The 23,702-nt window shown below is 46.7% G+C and overlaps 1 protein-coding gene across 7 annotated transcripts in view; it reads left to right on the top strand.

Moving 5' to 3' along the window:
* The window catches only part of TBC1D1 (TBC1 domain family member 1), a 216,615-nt gene extending 213,736 nt beyond the window's left edge, over positions 1 to 2,879 (top strand). For all 7 annotated transcript variants that reach the window (XM_080645394.1, XM_080645395.1, XM_080645397.1 and 4 more), the window contains one exon: positions 2,383 to 2,879. In XM_080645394.1, the coding sequence (XP_080501520.1) occupies positions 2,383 to 2,568 (186 nt within the window). In that variant the 3' untranslated portion in view covers positions 2,569 to 2,879. The remainder of the gene's footprint in view (positions 1 to 2,382) is intronic.
* The last annotated feature ends 20,823 nt before the right edge of the window (positions 2,880 to 23,702 follow it).

Genomic DNA, 23,702 nt, shown 5'->3' with positions numbered 1-23,702 from the left:
GGCGTCGGCGGTAATGGTAACGACAGGCGTGCTCCTTGCAATGTTCTTTCTCTTGACCCAGAGGCTCTGTGTTTCTGGGGGTGTCATTCAGGACCGCAGCTTATGCCAGCCCACCAGTACTGACCGAGTCCTGCTGGGGGGCGCCAGGGGCCACCAAGGTCCGTAAGACACTGTTGCTCTCAAAGAGTTGGGGTACGGACTATGTTGTTGGTTTGTAGGTGCTTGTATGTCCTGTTCCCATGACCCTAGAGGACTCACAGGGGGTTATTGTCCTTCAACCGGACTATAAGTTCTGTGAGACGCTCACCTCCGTCTTTTTTTTTTTTTAAGCAGTTTTTAGAGTCCAAGGCTAGGCGTTCAATACAATGGTTAATTTTTCAACATGAATCTTTTTTCTTATTTTTTATTTTGGCCAAAGTATCAAAATTGACCCATGTTCTAGCTTTGTTCTGCCTATGTAGTTATTAGACATCTCAACGCCCCACTTATTCTCCTGGTAACACTTAACAATGCTGTCTAGCAGCGGGAGACCAAACTGTTACCCTGTTTTGTTCAGTAGCATCCATGAGGCAATCCCATAGACGGGTGGTGCCAAATAATAACAGCTGGGCGTTTTTCATCATAATCAACCGCAAGTCCTTGAGCGCCAGGAGCCAGGAGCCAGGAGCCAGGCGCAGTGAGGGGCAGCCCCCGTGCAGGATGAGACCTGCTTTCTCAGGGGAGAACTGCGGTCTCACTGGGGAGACCTGACGCTCCTGCGGCAGTAAGTGGCCCTGCAGAAAGCTCCCTGCTGAGCTGTGGGTGCCCCTGGTGTGTTGTGGGGCTTCTGAACAAGCGATCCTTCCAGGACACGCGGTGGGGCCCGACCCAGGTCTCGGCCGAGGGTAGGACTGTGCGGATCAGAGTCCTGCTTGGAGGAACGCACCAGGCATGAGCACCCCGACCTGGTGGGCCGACAGACTTAGGATCCCAGTCCTTTTCCTTCTATTTTGAGTGTCCCAGTAGCATAGCCCAAGCTAGACTTTGAGTCATGAGTTGTCTGTCCAGCACAGTGTTATCTTGTTCAAAACACTGTTTCTCCTGTTTGAAAATGAGAAAAAGAAATAGTACCATTCTCCCCACCCCCCGAAATAAATGGGAACCTGTAGCGCCTGGGCTGGATTAACCACCCGGTGACAAGAGCACTACAGAGCACAGCTGGGAGCCGAGGCCTAGGCCAGAGAGGCCTCGGGACAGCAGGGGGGTCGGTGGTTTTCTCAGGAAGCCCTCAGCTTCGCTAGAGCCAGCTCACTGGTTGCCTGGAAGCCTGCCCGAGTGCATGCAAGAGAGAAGCACCTGGAAGTTCAAGCTGACATTAATGTCGTGCTGGCCACTGAGGACGTAGGCCTGGTGGACATGAGGAGACTGCTTAGCTCGCGGAGGTGGTGACCGGTGAATGTTCCAGGGTGAATGCCCATGCTCCTTGACATAGTGATATCTTGTCACTATACGGAAACTAGAAAGAACTTCAGATTAGTGAGCTACTGCTGCTTGGGCCTTTATGTGGAATCCCTTTTGACTGTCAGTTTGAAATCAGTTTGTATTTGTAAATACACTGAGTGGCCAGATTATTATGATCTCTGAACGCATAATAATCTGGCCACTCAGTGTATAGCCTGTATAATAAAAGGCTAACATGCAAATTGTCCCCTCGACCAGGAATTCGACCAGCAGGCAGGCTGGCCAACTGCCCCTGCCCCCTTCCCTTGGCCAGGCTGGTCAGACCCCGCCCATGCACGAATTCATGCACCGGGCCTCTAGTGTGTGTGTGTGTGTGTGTGTGTGTGTGTGTGTGTATTTATATATATGTATGTGTGTGTGTGTGTGTGTATATATATACACACACACACTGAGTGGCCAGATTATTATGCGTTCAGAGATCATCATAATCTGGCCACTCAGTGTAGATGATGTCGTCTAAATAGGCCAGGCTGTGCTGCAGCAATAAGTAAAGCTCCAAATCTTAGTGGTGGAGCACAGAGGTCTTTGTCCCCGAAGCGCCACCTCTTCTCCAGGAAGATGCCGTGGCCATATCTGAGCTGCCATCCTTGTAGTGTGTGGCTCAGAGCTCGGGCTCCCCCTGCATTGTGAAGCCACCACCTCAATGTACAGCTCCCAAAGCAGCCATAGCAGGGGAGGCGCTCTGGTGGCCCAGACTATCTGCAAGGGAGCCTGGGAGATGTAGTCTTCCTGTGTGACCAGAAGAACTGATAGTACCCAGTGGAGTCCTCTCTGCCAAAATGTGGCTCCCCAGCTCCCCAAAGGCTGGACAGGGGAGAGTACTGTGGATCCCCTGTGTTGTCACTGGGCAATGACAGGCTCATGTTTCCTTTCACTCTCCAGGTGGCAAATGGTAGGATCCAGAGCCTGGAAGCCACCGTCGAGAAGCTCATGGCCAACGAAAGCAAGCTGAAGCAGGCTGCCCTGGCCTTGGAGCTGGAGAGGTCAGCGCTGCTGCGGACGGTGGAGGAGCTCCAGCAGCGGACCGCAGAGCTGAGGGCATCCCAGCCTGACCTTGTGCAGCCATAGCCCATGGGCGACTGACAGCATCTCACCAGGGCATGGCCCGAGGAGACGTGGGACACCATCCGACACTGTCCAGGCCTTAACCGAGAGAGACAGAAGATGCTGGAGGGAGAGAGTGAAGCGCGGAGCATGCTTCTCAGGGAGGAAACGGGCTCGCCAGCTCGCAGAGTCTTCTGAACTGAAACTTGCGGATCAGGGGGATGAGTGTCCCCAAGTTTTTGTTGTTTAGGTTCCAATGGGTCCTGATGACTGTAATCAGTAGATTTAGACGGCATGGACATGAATAAATGCACTTTTATGTTCTTTTTTCAGTATTACTGTGTTTGTAAAGAGCATTCTTCATACTGTGGAACTGCAGAAGCCCGAGGGCTCGAGATGATTCCTCTGGCAAAGATGGGGGTCCGTCGCTCTCCCACAGAGGGTCGGTGTGACTGCTCCCTCAGCAGCGTCGGCAGGTGTGCAGGTGGCCCTGGTCCGTGCTCGGTATGGAAGGCCAAGATGACCATTAGGAAAGATCAAAAGCGATTCATTTAAATTGACATCTTGAATTTGATCACTATTCTTGGTGTTTAATGAAGTTTCTTTTTTTAAAAAAAAATATTTTCATACATTTTTTGCTTAGTCCTTAAGTATTGATCAAAGTTATTATAGATGAATGTTGTATGGGAAAATCAGCATTTTTAAGACTCTACGAGGGATTGCTCAAATGCGACCTGCAGTTGTAGAGTCTGAGATATTTATTTCTTTGTGGTGTTTCATATTCATTAGAAGTTGAGTTGTATATTTATTTTTGCAGCTATGTGTCCATTAGAGCCTCCACTCCTTGGGAATCTGATTCTTTGCAGAGGTAGCAAGGCACAGCAGCATAATTTAGGGGTGCCAGAGACTTGGGGACTTTCAAAAGGAGATCAGCCTACAATTGTAATCAAATGTATGGCAGCTGAGAGCAGTTTTCTGGAGGTAGGATGTGTGTTTTGAACATAATTCCCAACACAGTGACCCTCCCCCTACCTCAGGACGATGAGGTCCTTGTGCCTTCAATATGCAGAAAGCTGCTCACGGCTGCCCTGGCTTCACCTCGTCACCGTGTGGGGCCTCCCATGTGCGCTCTCAGAATCCACGTGTCCTTACAAGGGGTGGTCAGAGAGGAACTGTGTAGGCACATGTCACTTCCTTGACAGCAGAATCATTGCTGGCCTTGATCATCCTAGCCCAGAGATTGTCAACATTTGTCATCTCATGGCACACACAAGCTAATTACTAAAGTTCTGCAGCACACCAAAAAACATATGTTTTGCTGATCTGACAAAAAATAATATATAATTTTGATTCATTCACACAGGACGGCCATTGTTGTGTTGGTTGTTGTCATTTTTCTATTTGACAATCTAAGGGAAAAGAGGTCAGTGCCCCTGACTAAATAGTCAGGTATTGCATGTTTTAAAAATTCCTGCGGCACACCGGGTAAAAATCGCTGTCCTAACCACTTCTTCTGTTCCACAGGAGTTTCTTTTGACCCTTTTAATTAAGCCTGAGGTGAAAGGAAGGATTCTCATATTTGGAGTCATTGTCAATCTCCCCAGACATTTCAGAGGAAGATAAGCGTGCTGCCTAAACACGTGGGCGCTATTGGGGACCTTTCCTATTTCCCGTGTCAGGATAGCAGTTCTCTGCGTAAACCAAGACGACAAGCCCAGTGGCCTTTATCCCAGGTTGTTCCACCAGATGTACTGGGAGTTAACATTGGAGGGCTTCTTCCCACATATTTTACTGTTCGATGTTTAATAATGTTGAAATCTGGACATCTTCTGACCATTACTCAAAGGCATTGACTCCACATTAAATAAGAAACAAGAAAGCAATAAAATAATTTATGTGCACATTTTTATGGTGTTTGGGCTGTGTGGTTTTTTTTTTTAGAAACTTTGGATTTTTGCTTTTCAGCCCAGGAGTGAAGGAATGCCTCATGAACATCTGTGGGTCAAAGTGTGAATGTTACCTCACCATCAGTGCAATCATTTGAAGTCTTATGTTTTGAGTATTGCTACCCAAATGCTTGTTAGGTTGTAACACCTCCACGCAGGGTGTGATAGCGCTAATGAGACCAGCTCCATCGCTTGTACATGCCAGCGAGTGCTGCTATGACATCGCTGGGCAGAGGGGACTGTGGACATGAGCCTGTGGGAGAAGTCGGACAGAGTCTCGCCTGTGACTTAGCCGGGGAAAGAGAAATGCATAGAACCAACTCCCATCCCTGCATGAGGATGAGCAAAGGCAAACTTTTAAACCAAGTACGCTTCATATTCTCCCCAAACACACTTGTATGTGCACTTCACGGTTGTCTTTCTTTGATACCATTTGTGTCCTCTGAGACCCAGGACATGATGAGCCCTCAGGAAGCCCAGTATTAGAAAACATGCATAAAAATTTCTTCTATGTGGAATACTCATTTGGGGGATTTGTGTTTGGTTTGGTTGGTGAATCAGGGGAGAAGCGTTGCTCTGAGTGCTATGGAAATCAGGATTTGTTACAGGAATTAGACCCAACACAATCCTGGGAGGAAATGAGAAGTGAATTGCCAGAATGAGGTGGGAATTGAGGTGTGCCAACCAGTTCCTCATCTGAGAAGCAAAACACACCTTCCTTGCTGAAGTGGGCCTGGGGAGGTGGCGTTCCTGGAGCTCTGCGGGAAGCTGGGGCTGCCATGTGGTGACCACCAGGGGGCATTTACAGCCAGATGCCTGTGGTGAGCCTGGGGCCACCCTAGGTCAACGCTCAAGGTCAACACTTGGGAAGAAGAGATGTAAGTGGACCAGAGGAGAATGAGGACAGGCACCTCTGGGTCTGTTAGTTGCCATATTTGCAATGACCTTCAGAGAAAAATGGCTGTTGCTTCACTTTTGTCTTCCAAATCTCACACAAATACCTCTGAGCCAATTCCAACATGCAATCACCCAGGGAAGGGAACTCTGGGAAAGGGATTTCTGACCTAACTCAGATGATGGTACAAATCACAACAGTTAATTCTGAAACCTAATTTGAATGATCGCATGCACATGTGAGTCTTTACCAAGGCCCTCCATCTATCTATATAAAAGGCTAATATGCTAAGTGTCCTTTCCTCCGTCCGGTTAATGACATCATGTAGCAACACCCGGCTTCCTCTCCCTAGCAACTAGCCTTCTTGCAGTTCCTGCAGCCCAGGAACGCCACTTGCTTTATAGCCAGGTGGAAACACTTTACACAGTAACCAGATGTCTGTGAAGCGTTTTCCCATCCTTCATCTCATTTGATCCTCACAGAAGTCCTGGAGTAGGTAGATAGGATACTCGGTGAATCCTATTTTCATTAGCCAGAAAACAGATTTAGAAAGCTTGGAAACTTCACCTGACTGAAAAGAAGTAAGAAATGGTGGACCTTGAAAATGACTTCAGGTTTTCTCACTGCACAGAATATAGTCAAACACTGCTGCAGTTAAATATTTTATCCTTTGTTCTCCCTGTGTGATCTACAATAATAATGTGCTTTGTGTTGATATTTACTGCTGTGTTGCTGACAATTACATGAAAGAGAAATTGGGGTGTTTCACTGGGCTGTAAAAAGTTTAGCTAAATCAGAAAGCAGGTCTAATTAAGCAAGTTTATTCTATATCGATAAAAGGCTAAGTTGACTCACGCATGCGCGATACATATAAAGCTCTCACTGGCGCCATTTGCACGCATGTGTTTCCATCTATCATTGTCGATCATGAATTGGGTTGACACTTCTATTATATAGAAAGGGAGAATAGCAATGTTAAAATATTTTTTCTAATTTCCTTTCAATGTGCACGAATTCATGCACTAGGCCACTAGTCTAAATATATATGTCCAGGCATCAATAGAGTTCAGATCCACAGGTTAATTTTGACTTTGAGAGTCACTGATGATGCCACATTGGAGACTAAAAACTTTACCAGACCACTGCTGCCATCCAGGATGCCTCCCGTCCTTCATCTGCTCCCCTCTGTCAAGTGTTACAACAGCTCTACAAATTAAAATCCAGTGGGAAAATAGTTTACAGGCCACATTTTCTTAAACTGAAACTATGCTTTAAGGGTTTAGAATAACTCAGAATAATCTTGGACTGGGAGAGCTGCGAGCAACTTCCTACTTCATACTAGACATTTGATAGAAGAAAAAGTAAGTGAGGTGAAAAGTGGCTTAAGGCCACCTAATGGTTGGCTACAGGATCCGAGTAGACCCCAGCCTCCTGCCAGCTTCATCATTGACACCACCCAGCTTTAATTGCAGAGTTTTAAGAATCATTTCTGATGCCATCAAGATTCAAAGCAAGGAAAGGTCTGTGTCATTTTCACAGGGTGACCTATATAGTAAGGAGCCAAAGTCAAGTTTCCTCCTGAAATGTGGGGTCTCCAGGGGCCTTACTTTATCATGAGTGAAACCCAGGGCTTCTCCAGCCCAGCCCTACATGTGCGCTCAGAGGCAGAGGAATACTCCGGCAACAGGGTCTGAACCGATGGATCCAATGTTTGTTCTTGACAGCCTTTTGTTTTTTACCTTTAGACTTTTGAAAACCCTTGAATTGTAACGCTTTTTAGAAAAAAAAAATCAACCCAGAATTGCCTTAGTTTATATAAAAGGGAAAGCTTCCATTATGTAAAGTTTGTTTGATTGTTTGTTTTTGCTGCAATCTTTAGAAATGATCAGAATGATTAGGGAAATGTAAGAGTTAGGATATGGAGCAGCCACAAACAGTCATCATCTGAACCATTTGAAATTATAACAAAAGATAAATGTTTTAGGCTTCATAGATATCTGCCTTCATTTGGGTTGTGCCCTTAAAAGCACAGTGTCTGAGGGTACACCACTGTGTGTATTTATTTTAAAATCTTGTACATGACTGCATTTTATTACAAAATAGAAGTTTTATTTTTTAAAATATATTTTATTGATTTTTTTACAGAGAGGAAGGGAGAGGATAGAGAGTTAGAAACATCAATCATCTGCCTCCTGCACATGGCCCCCCGCTGGTACGTGCCCGCAACCAAGGCATATGCTCTTGACTAGAATCGAACCTGAGACCCTTCAGTCCGTAGGCCAACACTCTATCCACTGAGCCAAACCGGTTATGGCCAAAATAGAAGTTTTAAAATGAGGTCAAGACTTGGCCAGTGTAGCTCAGTTGGTTGGGTGGTGTCCTGTGCACCAAAAGGTTGCCAGTTCAAGTCCCAGACAGGGCACATGCCTGGGTTTTGGGATTAGTCATTGTTAGGGAGCTTGTAGGAGGCAGCTGATCCATGTTTCACTCTTACATCCATGTTTCTCTCTCCCTCTCCCTTCCTCTCTCTCTAAAAATCAATAAAAATATTTTTCAAATAAATAAAATGAGGTCAAATAGTTTTAAAATATCAGTGATAAAAAAGTTGACAATCCCATGATTTTAAGAACAATACACACTTTATTTTAAATACTGTTCTAAGATACAGTCATGTACACATCAGTTTCCAAGTTGAGCCTAGGTTGATGGTTGGTTTTAAGGCACTCATGTGGCTTCCAAAATCTAGTAACTCCATATGGAGGAAGAGCATTGCTGGTCACATTAAGTCATGAAGCTCATCAATTCACTTGGATTCACCAATGATGCAAAGGTTTTTGTTGAAATCTGGCTAGAAAATTTCCATCTCTGTTGGCAGACTGTTTATTGTAAACTAATCAAACCATGTTAGAGTTTCAGATTTTTAAACCAAGGATTTTAAAGCACTCAAACTCTTCATTTGGAAAGTTTTGAACAAGTTAGAAAAGCATTTCCAAGATTAACACTCTCACATGGTGTTTTGGCCAGAAGGTGACCTAAACAATGGAAACCCTTCCAAACATCCTCTTCTGTAAAGCCCTTTTCTTAGCACTTTCTCGGTGGTCTTGTCTGGGGGCCCCCTCACCTGGAGCCCTCTGCTCTCAGTCATCAGGGCAGGTTGATGTCTGTGAGTCGTCTTCTGCCATGTGGCCGCCTCTCACCTGCCTGTATGCCTGGTGTGAGCCTGTATGCCTGGAGGTCCTGGGCTGGGCAAAGTGCTGGGCTGAGCAGAGCAGAGGGGAGCCGAACAGTGTGTGTGTGTGTGTGTGTGTGTGTGTGTGTGTGTGTGTGTGTGTGTGTGTTAAAAATAGCGGCTGTGACTCACTGCACTTTATGATTGCCGTGCCCTTTCCTCGGGACCAGTGGAGATAGTGGGGGCACTGACAGGGTGAGGGGGAAGCAGCCTTGTCACATTCTTTCTCCCACTCAGATTCGTCTGCTTTTCCTCACTCTCTGACTCCATCTTCCTGCCCCTTTTTCCCCCCTAATTCCATGTTTGGATCTATGTTGACCAATGCTGGGTGTCTCCTTCCCACTCTTCTAGACATTTCTTTCTAAGTCTCGTGTTTCTCATTTCTTCCAACTGTAGGAAAAGCTGACTCTTTGATTACAGTTCAACTCTGCCTTGGTTCTCAGCACCTGCAGGGTGTCATCCTGAGCTACCGTTTTGGGGAGTCTGTACTTATGTAGCCCATTAGGGAAGTAGAGGCAAGTTTGCTCGGGATGGAGGGGGGTACTGAATGATAGCAAAGTTCCCTGCTTCCTGTACTTTCTACCCAGGATGGCATGATCCATTTTCCTTCCTTTGAGGTACATGGCAATCAACTTCTAAAGTTCAAAGCTCAGCCCTAGCCGGTTTGGCTCCGTGGATAAAGCGTTGGCCTGTGGACTGAAGGGTCCTGAATTTGATTCGGATCAAGGGCACATGCCCGGGTTGCGGGCTCAATCCCCACTAGGGGGCATGCAGGAGGCAGCCAATCGATTCTCTCTCATCATTGATGTTTCTATCTCTGTCTCCCTCTCCCTTCCTCTCTGAAAGCAATAATATATATATATATATATATATATTATATATATATATATAATATATATATATATATAATTTTTTAAAAAATTTATAAGCTCAAATCATCTAAATGGCTTGGTTATTAGAAAGGATAAAATGAGCTCTTTCACTTGGGATTCCTCTCCCACATGCTTCTGTGATTGATCACTCTTAATATCGCTATAACCCCACTGTCTATCTACCCTTTGTGTAGAAATGGACCGCCAACAGCTCAGGCCCCAACACTGCAGTCCTTGATATATCACCTGCTTGCCTGTTTTCACTCTTTCCAGCAAATGGTTATTGTGTTTCCTACTATAAACCAGGTCCTGACCTAGGTCCTGGGACTCTGAGATAAGCATCTGCCCTCATCCAGCTCTTATCTAGCAGGGGAGATAGGTAAAATGAAGCCAGTAAACAAAAATCCCATAGGGGCTGCCTGCAGAGAGCAGTCAGAGAAGGCTCAGTTGAGGAGCTGGTATTCAAGATGAAGTCCAAAAGGTAAGGAAAGGAGCCAGCCCAGGAGGGGTTGAGTGAGAGTGGACTGGGCAGCTCAAAGTTAGAAGATGGAAGAGCACTCCAAATGACGCATAATTCTCTCCTAACCTTCAATTTTGTCCAGCAGGTACATTTTTCAAAAACCCCTGCCCACTTTAACATCACCTCTTTTTCAGATGGCAAGAAAATAACCAACATTTTTCAAGATCAAACATCCATTACTGTATAGTACCATAAATATAAACGATAAATTATTGGCCTTGTCCACTGATTGTTTCAAGTGACACTATTCTCGACTTCGCATCAAGCTACAAAGAGGAATGAGTCGGTGACATGGGCACTGTGACAGACACCGACAGGGAGTGACCTTGGGATTTCCGTGTATGCTGACCTTGCCGGCAGATCTGACAGACAGCCCCTGGACACAGCCAGGTCGACCTCATGCTGTGATGATGGGGACACTGGGCTGCGAAGACATTCTTCAAAGGTGGGTGTGATTTCATGGCATGAGAGTTCAAAAGGGAAGGTGAGTCAGGAGACTTTGTGAAACTCTCCAAAAGTAAATCCTGACGGCCTGAATCATATTCTAGGACACTGAGAAAATCTGAGCAAAGAATAGCTCGACCGCTGTTAATATTTTTTTGCAGTGAGTTGATAATGGTGGAGGAAGTACTGGAAATGGGAGTGCAGAAATCTTTGAAGAATTATAAAGCTAGTCCAAATTCCCGTATTTTGTTTTGTTTTGTTTTTAGTAAGTGATGGTGTAAATTATGGTTCATTGTGCCCTGTGAACTCTTATCTGCATCCATCCTGAAGATGTTCTTGCAGACGCTCCTTTAATCCTCAGTGCCTTCTTCAGGGAGCCCCAGGGCATCTCAGGTACTCCTCCTGAGTAGTTTGTGTTTGATCCAGTGTCCACTGTGTGTGTGATCCTATTTGGTCTTGACACTTCCAGTACACTCAAAGCCAAATTGGTAACCCTTCAGTTAGCAAATGTGCAAGCATTTTGTTCTGACCCATGATTCATTTTGACCCTTTCTGGTCTTACTTTATTCCAGATGCTTTCGCCTATCTTTAACATTCTTGTAAATCACCATAAATCATTTGAGGAATAAGAGGGAGCCTGGAAAATGTAAACAGAAGCAACATGTAGGGGTTAAAGCACAGCCCTGGAGTGGGCTGGAGTTCAACCCTGAGTCCTTGTACGTAAAAGAGAAAGAGAAGTAATAACAGCTATTTCATAGGATGTGCGAATATTTACAAAGAACACTCTGGCTAAGACAAGGTTAGCAAGCAATAAATGCTAGCTATCATTTCATTATAATTATACAAAGTAATAAATCTGATTCCGTGAACTTCAGCTCGACCCCAGGTAAAATTTCTCAATAGATTGTAAAAGGTGATCTTTAAAATTAGTATGATTAATTAAAATTTAAAGTTATTAAGACTGCATTATAAAATTTACAAAAGCGTCCATTAATCAAAAAAGGGGGGATAGTAGGGTAATATCATGTAAGGAAAAATATCCTATAAGTAAATTATATCTAGAAAATTTTTACTTTACAAAATTAATTTTCATTTGTAATGCTAACAGCAAGACACCCATGAAAAACACACATGATGTCTAAATAAGACAAAGGAAGATAGTTTGGGCAAAAATAAAAAGTATCCCAAATTAATTATATAGAAAAGATTCCTTTATTAACTTTTGGTCGAGAATATGTTTGTATATTTTCAGAAAACAACTCCAAGACCATGTGGATTCCTGCAACAGAGAGGAATTGACAGGTCTGCTCCAACCACAGACAAGAGGAGAAACAGTCCAGAGATGGAAGACGCTGACGATGCCTTGCCACGCTTAGCAGTCAGAAGCTGTGCGACGCAGCAGGTTGCCTAGGACCAAATCAGAGAGAGTCGGACCTGCATTGCCACCATGTGCCCACCATCCAGATATCATTGCTGACATGTACACATAAGGAACTGTTTGACATTGAAACAGGAACTCAGAACTGTTGGCCATTGAAATTGGGACTCAAACATTTTTTGTTATTATATGTTTATTTCTAGTCTGCAGAGGCAAGTTTTTTAAAGGAAAGAAATGGGGGAAAAATAGATACAGAGGCAAAGAAGCATTGAACAGACTGTCAAACTACAGCGGGAAGGCAGGGGAGGTTGGGGGGTGGGAGGCTGTAAAAGATCAACTGAAGGACTTGTATGCATGCATATAAGCATAAACAATGGATACAAGACACTGGGGGTGGGCAGGTAAAGGCATGTACTGGGGGGTAGGGGAGGCCGGGGGGGAGGTCAATGGGGGAAAAAAAAGGAGACATATGTACTACTATTTGTAATACTTCAAACAATAAAAAAAAATTAGTATGATTTCCTAAGACCATGTCATGTTGCGCCAATATAATTTTATGATTTTTGAGGCCAAATATAAGATGGAAAACTGTAGGAAAACATACCTTGATGTCAGCAAGTCTTTTGACATTTTTTCCAATACTTTAACTAAGTCAGAGTTACATGGACAGAAGGGCAGTCCAATTGTGTTGATGCAACAGGTTAAACCAGTAAATGGTAGGATGCCTAGCTGGAATTGGTTTGAGGATTGCTTGGTGGTGCAGGAAAACCACATGTTGGAGTTGGTGTCAGAATTATAGGGAAGAAACCTAGTTTCCATCTCTCAATAGGTGGTCTTCCTAAAGCATTTCCCCTTATGATTATTATGTACCATACATATGGTAAAAACTCTCACACAACAGAAACATCTATATATATAAAAGCCTAAGTGACTGTTCCACTGTTCAACCGTTTGACTAGGAGCTATGATGTACACTGACCACCAGGGGGCAGACACTCAACACACAAGCATGGAAACATGGAACAGACTGATGAATCTCAGAGGGAAGCGGGGAGGGGGGAGGGTGGGAAGAGATTAACAAAGATCTTATATGCACATTAGAGGGACCTCGGCCTGGCCTGCGGGGATTGGGCTGAAACTGGCTCTCTGACATTCCCCGAGGGGTCCCGGATTGCGAGAGGGTGCAGGCCAGACCAAGGGACCCCACTGCTGAACAAATCCATGCACCAGGCCTTTAGTACAAAATAAAAGCAAAAATCCTCCAAATGGTACCCAAAGGAAATCACTTTTATTAGTTTCTTATCTCTTCTTCCCAAAATTGATGTGTGTTACAGGAAACACATATGTGTGTGTTTGTGGAAACATTTTGGGTTGTAAGAATGGGAGTGGGGGAACGTGTGCTACTGTCTTCTAGTGGGCAGAGACCAGACATGCTGCTAAATATTGGACTGTACGCAGAACAGCTGCCCCCGCCCTCACAATGCATTACCAACCCCAAGTGTCAATATTGATGATGTTGACAAACCCTGCTCTAGAGCAGTGGTTTTGAAACCTAAGCGAGTGCCTCAGAAGCCCCTGGAGGGTTTGTTGAAACTCAGATCACTGGGCCCCACCCCCATAGTTTCTAATTCAGTAGGTCTGGAGGGGGGCCCCCAAATTTGCATTTCTACAAGTTTCCAGGCAGGTCCAGGGACCACGCTTGCTGAACCTCTGCCTAGGGTCTTCCCCTCATCCACATGGACAAGGTGGGCTCATCGAGCCAAGTCTCGGTTCCGCCAGCCGAAAGGGTTACAAGAGAGGGAGGCACACTGCCCTTGCTATGAGAGAACCAAGCCAAGAACAGAAGTAGCAGAAATCACTTCCATTCAGTGCCCATTGGCAAGAGCTTAATGATGGAGCCACCCCCACTTACACAAGGAAGATGTGGTCTTGAGCGGCCACCAGCCCTTCACCGATGGCGGGGATTTTCTTCCTAAAAGGAAGACCAGAGGATGGATATTGTAGACAGTTTGTAGTCTCTGCCGAAAGGTGTTACCCGCTCTGCTCCCCACCCCGCTCTCTCGACCTGGATTCCTACCTCTCCTTCTCACTTGCTGTTCTCCAGGCACCGTATTGCCTCTGCTCTTCTGACCCAGCACCCTCAGCTCAGGGCCTTTGTGGTTGCTGCTCTTCTGCTTTGGAAGCTCCTCCCCCAGACAATCACTTGGTTCCCCGCCCCACCCCCACCCCCACTTTATTCAGGTCTCAACTCAAATGTTATTCCTCAGGGAGGCCAGCCCTGATGACTTGTCTACCAGAGAACCCTGCCCCTCTGCCCCTGCCCAGCTTTCTCTGTCCATGTCACTCGTGCTCCTGACAGCGTATTGCATAGTGATTTGCTTCTCTATTTGTCCCTGTCACCAGAAAGCAAGATCTAGGAGGACACGAACTGCCTTCTTCTCTGTTATAATCCGAGACAGCACCTGGCACAGAAGAGGCACTCAGATACTTGCTGAACAAGTGGAAGCGCATGTTCCATTTTTGACAGACACCACCAGAGTGCCCTTCAAATAGGTTTGCCCTTAGGTTGGAAATCCAGGAGCATGTTCAGCCCTCGCTGGTTTGGAATATTTTCTTTGGGCAAATAGACCTTCTGGCGCTGGAACGTTTATCACTGGTCCCTCTGCCTTGGAGGGACCTCATCTCCCCAGGTCATTGGGGCTACCCTTCCCAGCTGGAGTGTGAGCCAGAGGAAACAAAGTGGGCTGGCAGCGAACTTTCCAAACTAGGCCACTCCGTTTCTCAAAGCAGCATGTGATGATCAACCCATTTAACGTAATAGCCCAATCAAGGGAGAGGTACTGATTCATCCGATTTAGCCCCCACCAGAAACATCATCCCCTATCTAAATTAGCTTGACTTACAAGATTCTTAACGGCTGAAAAACTGCCTTATCAGCTCAAGCTGGTCTAAGAAAATAAACATTTCATAACTGTGATAATATAAGCAACTCCAGACAAAGAACAGCTCAGCCCCAAAGGATGGTTCTTATAAATAAAACCAGGCCACCGCACACTACAGAAATAACTAGAATTTCTGTGACTGCACGCGGAGCCAAATGGAAGTGCCCTTGCCGAGTGAATGCTAAAGTCATCCCATCGTCCCAATGTGGTTGGGTGCTAGATGTGAGCCAAACACGTTCTGTTCCAACTAGAGCCACTTCTCAAGTTAACTTGAGCCCTCAAATCGAATTTCCATGCTTAGATTTCAGGGAAAGGGGACATGTTACAACAAAATGAGCTCATCTAAAGGGTCTGTTAAAACCGAATAGAAACAAAATGCTAGCAGCCAGTGGCATGCCTGGAATCATCTCTCAGTGGCTCAGGAGTTCTACATCAAAAACCCGTGTCATCTGACTCACAGTGCCCTGTAGCCTGGTGGAGCCTGTGTGATTAAAAACAGGCCAAAGCCCAGCTGGTGTGGCTCAGTGGCTAAGCATCAACCTAAGAACCAGGAGGTCACAGTTCCATTTCTGGTCAGGGCACATGCCCAGGTTGTGGGTTTAGCACCGGTGTGTGTGTGTGTGTGTGTGTGTGTGTGTGTGTGATGGTTCCATTCCTGGTCAGGGCACATGCCCAGGTTGTGGGTTTAGCACCTGTGTGTGTATGTGTGTGTGTGTGTGTGTGTAAGATGGTTCCATTCCTGTTCAGGACACATGCCCAGGTTGTGGGTTTAGCACGTGTGTGTGTGTGTGTGTGTGTGTGTGTGTGTGTGTGTGTGTGATGGTTCCATTCCTGGTCTGGGCACATGCCTGGAGGGTGCAGGAGGCAGCCGATCAATGATCTTCTCTCATCATTGATGCTTCTATCTCTCTCTCCCTCTCTCTTCCTCTCTGAAATCAATAGAAATATATTTTAAAAAATAAACACACACACACACAAACAAAAACCAAACAAATGAACCAACAAAACCAGGCCAAGTGCTGATCCATGAGACAAAGAGTTTCAGCATCACTGGTTAAAATAAAAAGTTTCCTGTCACCAGAAAAGGCCAGTTATCAGAAGAACTTCATTTCTTCAGCATTTTAATTTTTGATGTTTTTATAGTGATAAGAGGAATTATTTTTTAAGGGCTGTGCTGTAGCAGTTTCTCTAGGAAATGTATCCTCTGAGACAAGGTATCCGCGTGGTCTTTTTGGGATGGACATAAGAGAAGCCCAGACAAACCAGGGGAGGCCCCTCTTTGCCCACTGACTCACTTCAGGGGCAACTGGGACCTCTGCCAGGGAAGGGGTGCACTTCAGCCAGGTTGGCCAAAAGAGGTCCTTTGGTTCAGACTGAGCTCATAAATTCCCCTAGAGCATCGCTGGTGATTTTTCCTATTCCCCAGATCCAAGTCCTCTCAGTCACCAGCTTGGCAGTCTGCATGCAGGCAGGCAGCAGAGAGGAGTGGATGCCTTGGAAAGCTAGGCGAACGCAGGCTTGGGAAGGCTCCCAGTTATGCCAGCCCCAGCAGGGCGGGGACCTGTGGGAAAACATGGGTCATGGCTTCACGACGGGTAGGCACCAGCTACACAGTCCAATCTTGGCCCCTTCCTGGGTTTTCCAGAAGGTTCTAGCATTTTCTGCAGAAGGCAGCACCATAATCCCGTGGTTCACTGGAGGTGAGTGTGGCTCACCCATCAGGGAGTGCCTTCCTGCGTGTTCAGGGTAGGATCAGGCCTCACCGAGCTCAGGTCCTCAGAGCACCAAAAGAAAATATTTTTCATGTGATGTGTTTGGAAACTATTTCTCATAGGCAGAGGCCCACCGAGCCTTCAAAGGCCACAAATCTACCAAATGTTTCGGACACTGTGGAAGCCAAAGAAATTTTTCCAGTTTCCTGAGGCTGGGTGAAAAGCTGCAAATGTTCCTACAGCTTGTGGTCCAGAGATTCTCCTTTCATTCTTTTTCCTTTCTGTTTCTTCCCCCATTAGAGCCCTTCCCTGGAAAGTTCCATGTATCCCTCAATCGTGGCGCCTGGTCATGCCCGAAAGCTCCAGGCCAGCTGTGGAATTTGGAGGGAGGTGAAGAAACCATCTCTGCTGATGGGGGGTTTCAAAGAGGTGCAGTCAGGGATGCAGTGCCCTCCAGATCTTAGGGAGCAAATGGCATTTTTAAAAAAGATGTATTTATTGACTTATTTATTTTTGAGAGAGAGGAAGGGAAAGGGAGAGAGAGAAAAACATCGATGAAAGAGAAACATCAATCCGCTGCCTCCTGCATGCCCCCTACTGGGGATTAAGCCCCCAATCTGGGCATGTGCCCTGACCAGGAATCGAACCAGTGACCCATTGGTGCATGGGACAACACTCAACCAACTGAGACACACGGGCCAGGGGGCAAAGGGCTTTTAATATTTTATTTATGTATCATTTATACAGTGCCCATGACCCATCCCCACCCTACAATTAATACTGAGACAGGCTAGTAAGCCAGGGCAAGCAGAATAGGGAAACTGGGACACAGTTAAACAAGCAGTTTGCAGCTATTCAGTAAATCTAGATGCCAAGCAGTTTACAACCATCTAGTAAATCACAAAACCCCAGCTTCTGCAACCAAGGACACTTGAGAGTAAATGATTTACACTTCTCCCCAACCAGAGGGTAAACAGTTTAAATCACCCTACTCAGGGAAATAGCAGAAATCCAATTAGTGCCATTTGCCAACCACACCCAAGGACAGATGAAGTTAAGGGAATAAATCTTATTTTTGGCATAAAACTGATGAATATTCTATTGAGATCCTCTCCTAAGGCCTCCCCTAAACTCCCAGCCTTTGAAAACCTTCAAAAACCAAAGTTCCAGCCCATGCTCTCCCTCCCAGGAGCATGCCCGTGCCTTTCCCCATCTCCCCCTCCTCCTCTTCTTCCCCACAGGCATGCATCTCCTAAACTCTAAGGGACCCCACAAGGCTTGCAACGAGGACAGAATGGGCAGCGGCAGCTGGACCCGGGCTAACCCCCTGACCCTGTCGCCCAAGGCCCCCTCTTCTCTGACTTCTTCATGAGTCAAAGGGCCCAGCCTAGGCTCATTTCCCCACCTAGTCCCTCTCCAGTTGCTTCCTCTACCCAGGGCCCTTCCTGGTTTCACTGTCCCCAGCTTTAATAAACGTCCTCTAAAATTTACCTGGACTCCATTGTGAAGTCAGTCATGAACCCGCACACTCCCGGCCGGCCCTAGGCAGACCTTCTCAGTGTCAGGTACACTGTCCTAAACCATTGGGGGGTCCTGCTAGGAGAAGACCAAGGAGGAATACAGGGTGATGCTTGGAGGCTGGCCATCCTGTCTCTAGCTCCGTCTGAGATGGCAGTCTCTCCTGCAAGGCCCTCTCGCTGGCCTACAATAGCGCTGTGGCACCTCTCCTGACATCTCTCCATGTGAACCTCAGAGCAGGCAGCATAGAGCATTAAGCTGTAGACTCCCCACCACCCACAACAACTCAATGGCAAACCAAGCAAATGCCTAGGACCAATCCAGTTGCCGCTGGCCACGTGTGGAACCTGAGCACTTAAATCATAGCTAGTGTGAGTGGAGATGTATGTAAGTAGGAAATACACCCCAGATTTTTAATACCTGGTATAAAAAGAGAATCTAAAGTCTCCTTAATAATGTTTGTATGGCTCGGCTGGCTTGGCTCAGTAGTTGAGCATTGACCTGTGAACCAGGAGGTCACGGTCCGATTCTAGTCAGGGCACATGCCCGGGTTTCGGGCTCGATCCCCAGTAGGGGGCGTGCAGGAGGCAGCCAGTCAATGATTCTCTCTCATCATTGATGTTTCTATCTCTCTCTCCCTCTCCCTTCCTCTCTGAAATCAATAAAAATGTATTTTAAAAAAATAATGTTTATATTGATCACATTTTGAAATGATACTATTTTTGATGTAGTGTGTTCAATAAAACATTTAATTTTATCCATTTCTTTTTACTTTCACTCATGTGGCCTCTAGAAAATGTAAAATGACCTGGTGGGTCCACTCTGCATGACATTTCCCTAGCACAGCGCACTACTCTGGAAACCCGGAAAGAATATCCAGTGTGATCTGGGGTCCGGCAGGTTCCTGAAGGGGAGAGTGGAGCTGGGATGAGATGGGGGGAGGGTTTCCTCCGAGAGGGAGAGGAGGGCTTTTGTCTGGGGGAGAAACTATCTAACACTCCAGCAGCCCAGCTGGGCTGGGGCAGCAAGGCAGCAGGGTGCTCCCTGGCCTTTCTCAGGTGCCTATGTCAGATGGGTGGCAGCTCGGCCAGCCGTTCCGTCCGCCGCGGCACACGAGGGCCAGAGACTGAAAACTGCGATGCGGGTCCGTCTCCAAGCCCTCAGCCCTCCAGGAGAAGGACCTGCGTTCATCCTGCAAGTCATTGGTATTGGTTCAGTCAGTGGCCAACAAAGAGGCCTTTTTGTATCTGGGCAAACAGTCCACTAGCAACAGCTGTGGTTTTAATGCTGTGGAACTACCCAGAGCGCTTACTCTGTATTCAGTGTTCTCAAAAACTCCCAGTCAGTTGGTTTAATTACCGGCCTGCACAGCGTTTCACAGATGAGGAAGCAGAGTCCCCAGAGCTTATAACCAGCAGAAAGTCGCCCCGGGTGAGAGAGGAAATCAGGATTTGCCCCAGGTCTCTGCCCCTGCACCTGGACCAACTCTGCTCCATCTAGTTCCAACCTCTGCTTGGCCTTGGGGCCCCACCCAGCTGCTGGCGGGTCCCCTCCACGGCTGGTTGCTGGCCCTGGCAAGCTCTCCTGGAGTGTGCTGGCTGCTCTTAACCTAACAGGTACAGCCCGAGTCCCTGCCCAGCACCCCGTCCTTCTGTGCCTTGTGCGGGGAGTGTAGGAGAAGCACCCAGCAGCTGCTTTCCGAAGCTCTCCACGGAGGTGCCCTGTCCCCTGCAATTAGTCTCAGGGTTGGCGTCTGTGCCTGGGGTCAACTGGGCTAGTGAGGCCTTTGCCTTTAGTCCAGGTCTCTGTGCTCGCTGGCATCTGGTATTTAAATCTTAAAAATAGCCGCAGCTAGGGTGTGACTTGGGTGGAGAGCTGGAGCCTGTACTCCACCCTGGAGGGGGAGAAACGCTTATTTAATTCATTTCTGTACTCTGGAAGCCTCTAGCTGTTTAGAATGCCAATTAGGCGGCAGCTGCTAGGGTTTTTCCTCTCCAGATCCCAGGATGGCCTGTCTGATTTTCTGCGCCTGTTGACTTAAGCTCTTGCAGGAGGCTGGGTGGGGCGGGCGTGGCAGGACCACAGCGGCTCCGGCTCTGAACTGGCTGGCTGAGCTTCGCTCATGCTCTGCGGGAGCCTGAGGGTGGGAGTGGGCGGGTTCCACTGAGGGGCCCAACCCTGCCCTGTTTCTTCTCAGACGCTGGAGTTTGGAGTAAGATGAACCATGTTTCCCTGAGAGAGGGGAGTTTGGCTGGCCAGTGCCTGAGGAAGCTCCAAACTAGTGCCCAAATAGGTACCCCGGAAGGAGGCTCCGGCAGAATGTGAGTCTCGGCACCATGCACCTGGCACCTACCATGTGCTGCCTTGGAGGTTGTATCCGCTCTAAGGCACTGTGTCTAAGGCCTGTGTCCTCGTTCTGGGGAGGGTGGCGCTGGGCACAGCACCTGGCACACAGGAAGGGCTCACAGATGCCACCGTTCATGAGCTTCCCCTTTAGCCTGAGACACAAAGCCAGAAAACACGCAGAGAACAGTCCCCGAAAGGTTGAAAGCAACTTGTAGGAAGACCCAAATAAATTAGAGAGCTGCCAGTTATCAGACAAATGGTAAGATCTAAAGCGATTCTTTAAATGAAAGCATTATGTAATAAAATGTGAAATGCATATTAATACATGTGTTTAAAAGGCATTGCGAGATAAAATGACAACAGAAAAGCAAAGTAAGTGGGTATGTCAGCAGACAAAAATGAGACACACCCAAACACTCTAATAATGATGGGTTGTCATCATTATTAGAACTCCTAGATGTGTGGCCTTTGGCTCCTTTTCCATGCATGCGTGTGCGTGTGCGTGTGTGCATGCGTGTGTGTGTGTGTGTGTGTGTGTGTGTCTGGGCCGCAGAGGCTTTAATGCAATTAGTGGGGGAGGAAAGGATATTTGGGTTTCTGTGGACATGCCTGGGGTTTGTGCAACTGAAAAGGGAGAGATGGAAATGGGGTGTGCAGGGGACCCTGCATCAACAAAAGGGATGACAAGAAAGGGATGTCATGGCCTTTGTCCTCCGCCTGCCTTGAGTTTTCTCCAAGGACAGGGGTAAGAACCATATTTCAAAGAAGCGTTTGTATAGAAGACTTTATGAGCCTGGACCCAGGCAATCCTGCCTTTGCACCTACATGACAAACTATGGCACAAAGTTTGGGGACAGTCTCGGCACCGTCAGCAGTGGTGACAGGAGGTTTCTTTAAGGGTATGTTTGGTGGACTCTAACCATGATGACTTATTGCAGAAAAAGCCAGTGGAGAATGCTGTGTGGTTCCTGTGGCCAGGACATGGATACCCCTTTGGGTTTGCTCAGAAATGACAGGAAGATTTTAAAAGGGAGGCTTGGGCACTGCCATTTGGCAAGGGAGCCCAGTATCATTGGAATTTGGGCATATATGTGAACATGATGTCATTATTAAACAAATATTGAGTCATCTGTCTGTCACTTCATAAGTAGGTCCTGTTGCGTGGTTAATTAGGATGGAGACATATTGATTTTAAATTAAATCTGCAGAGTGCATTCCAACATTTTTGAACCATAGTCAGAAGGTAAGTAGTCTTCAGAGTCTCTTAGCTGAGCATCTTACATCTAATTAGGTACCCAAATAAGCCAACAATTTGAACTCAACACATCCCAAGTTGCAAAAGTGGGCCAAGTCTCTCAGCACCCAGCACCACAGCTTTGCCTCCTTTGGGAGCTGGGATCTGAGCTGCTCCAGAGAACTTCAGGTGTGTGCCAGCTCCTGGGAAGAAGCACACCTCATGGAATGCTAGGCCACAGTCCGGGCTCCATCCTTGTCCACATGTCCAGAGTCTAAATGCAACAGAGGAGGAAAATCAAACTATAGAAGCATCCACATTCTCCAGGTGGTGACACTGCTTTGCAGAGTGGCTTGGGAGAGCTCAGCTGTACGTTATGTCCCTCTGAACGCAGTGCTGCGTGTGATGCTCCTTAGAAAATATCAGATGAAAGGAGATTCTTGGCTGGCTGTTGGGATTCCTTTCTTTAGATAGTTCTTGCCTTGGGCCCTCCTTGGCCTTGAATGTCTTCAAGGATCCAACCTCTTGTTCTCTCTCATTGAGCCTTCCTCCCCCATCTAGAGAGAGTCTCACCATATCCCCAGAACAACATTTGACTTCCTCTTCTTCATACACAAGCTTCACTATCAGATGTCAAGATGTTTTGTACTGAGGCATCAATGCCCCTTTTCAGAGAGACAGCATTTAAAAACCTCAAGACAGAGAAGAGCATGGAATAGCCGCAGATATGGATGGTCGATTTCATCCATTCATTCATTTTTCCCTTCACTGAGTGTCTAGAGCAGCCGTGGGCAAACTACGGCCCGCGGGCTGGATTCGGCTGTTCTATCAGGTTCTCTTGCTCTCCCCTCTGTTCCTTTACTTTGAATTTATATTAGTTCACACAAACACTCCATCCATGCTTTTGTTCCGGCCCTCCGGTCCAGTTTAAGAACCCATTGTGGCCCTCGAGTCAAAAAGTTTGCCCACCCCTGGGCTAGAGAAATACTTTCAGAATTTATCATCTCCTTGCTACCACCTTGTTGAAGCCACCGTTCTCTCTGGATTGGACCAGTGCGATAGTTTCTTAATGGTTCAATTTGTTTCCATTCTTGCCTTTCTCTAGTCATTCTCATCAAGGTGATCTAAACAAAAGAAAAAATACAAACAAAAACCCACAGAGCCTGGCTGGTGTGGCTCAGTGGCTGAGCATCGACCTATGAACCAGGAGGTTATGGTTCTATTCCCAGTCAGGGCACATGCCCGGGTTGCAGGCTTGGTCCCCAGTGTGGGGTGTGCAGGAGGCAGCCGATCAATGATTCTCTCTCACCTTTGATGTTTCTCTCTCTCTCTCTCTCTCTCTCTCTCTCTCTCTCTCTCTCTCCCTCTCTCTCTCTCTCTCTCTCTCTCTCTTCCTCTCTGAAATCAATAAAAACATATTTTTAAGAAATAAAAAATAAATAAGTAAAAATAAAAACCCACAGAAAGCAAATGTGATCTTTTTCCCCCCACTCCTGCTGCAAGTCATTGACTGGCGTTCCCTTCCCTTCATTGCTCATGGAATGAACACTAAACCCTTCGAGGTCCTGCAAGCCGTGGCTGCTGCCTGCTCCCAGCCTCGCTCCTCCTCCCTTTCTGTACTGCAGTGGCACTGGCTGTCTTTCAGATCCTCCAATGTGCACATGCTCTCTTCTCCCTCCTTCAGATCCTTTGCCTGGACTGTCTCCACTCTTTTCTTCATCGCTTAAAATTAACATCTTTACCCCAGATCTCAGCTCAGACATCACTTCTTTAACAAGCCTCTCACAGCCTCTGGGCTTGACCGATTTCCTTGCAACATGTTCTCTTAACTTGGTAATTTCTTTTCATATTATTAATCAGAGTGAGTGCTTACATATTTCTCTGACTGATTACTTGATCAATGTCATCCTCCCCAGTAAATTACACATTGCATGAGAATGGGGACGTGCCTGTTTTGCTTGCCATTATATTCTCTGTGCCTAGCATAGAGCCCAACACAAAGTGCTCAATAAATATTTGTCAAATACTTGAATAGATCTGTAGACTTGGCTGCCAGAAGTTTATCATCACCTAAGAGAGAAAAAGATTTCTACTTATTCCCTAGAGCCCTCTCCAAATGTCA

The sequence above is a fragment of the Plecotus auritus genome, assembly GCF_963455305.1.
Source record: "Plecotus auritus genome assembly, chromosome: 1".
Classification (NCBI taxonomy): Eukaryota; Metazoa; Chordata; class Mammalia; order Chiroptera; family Vespertilionidae; genus Plecotus; species Plecotus auritus.
This window is presented reverse-complemented; position numbering and strand designations above follow the sequence as displayed.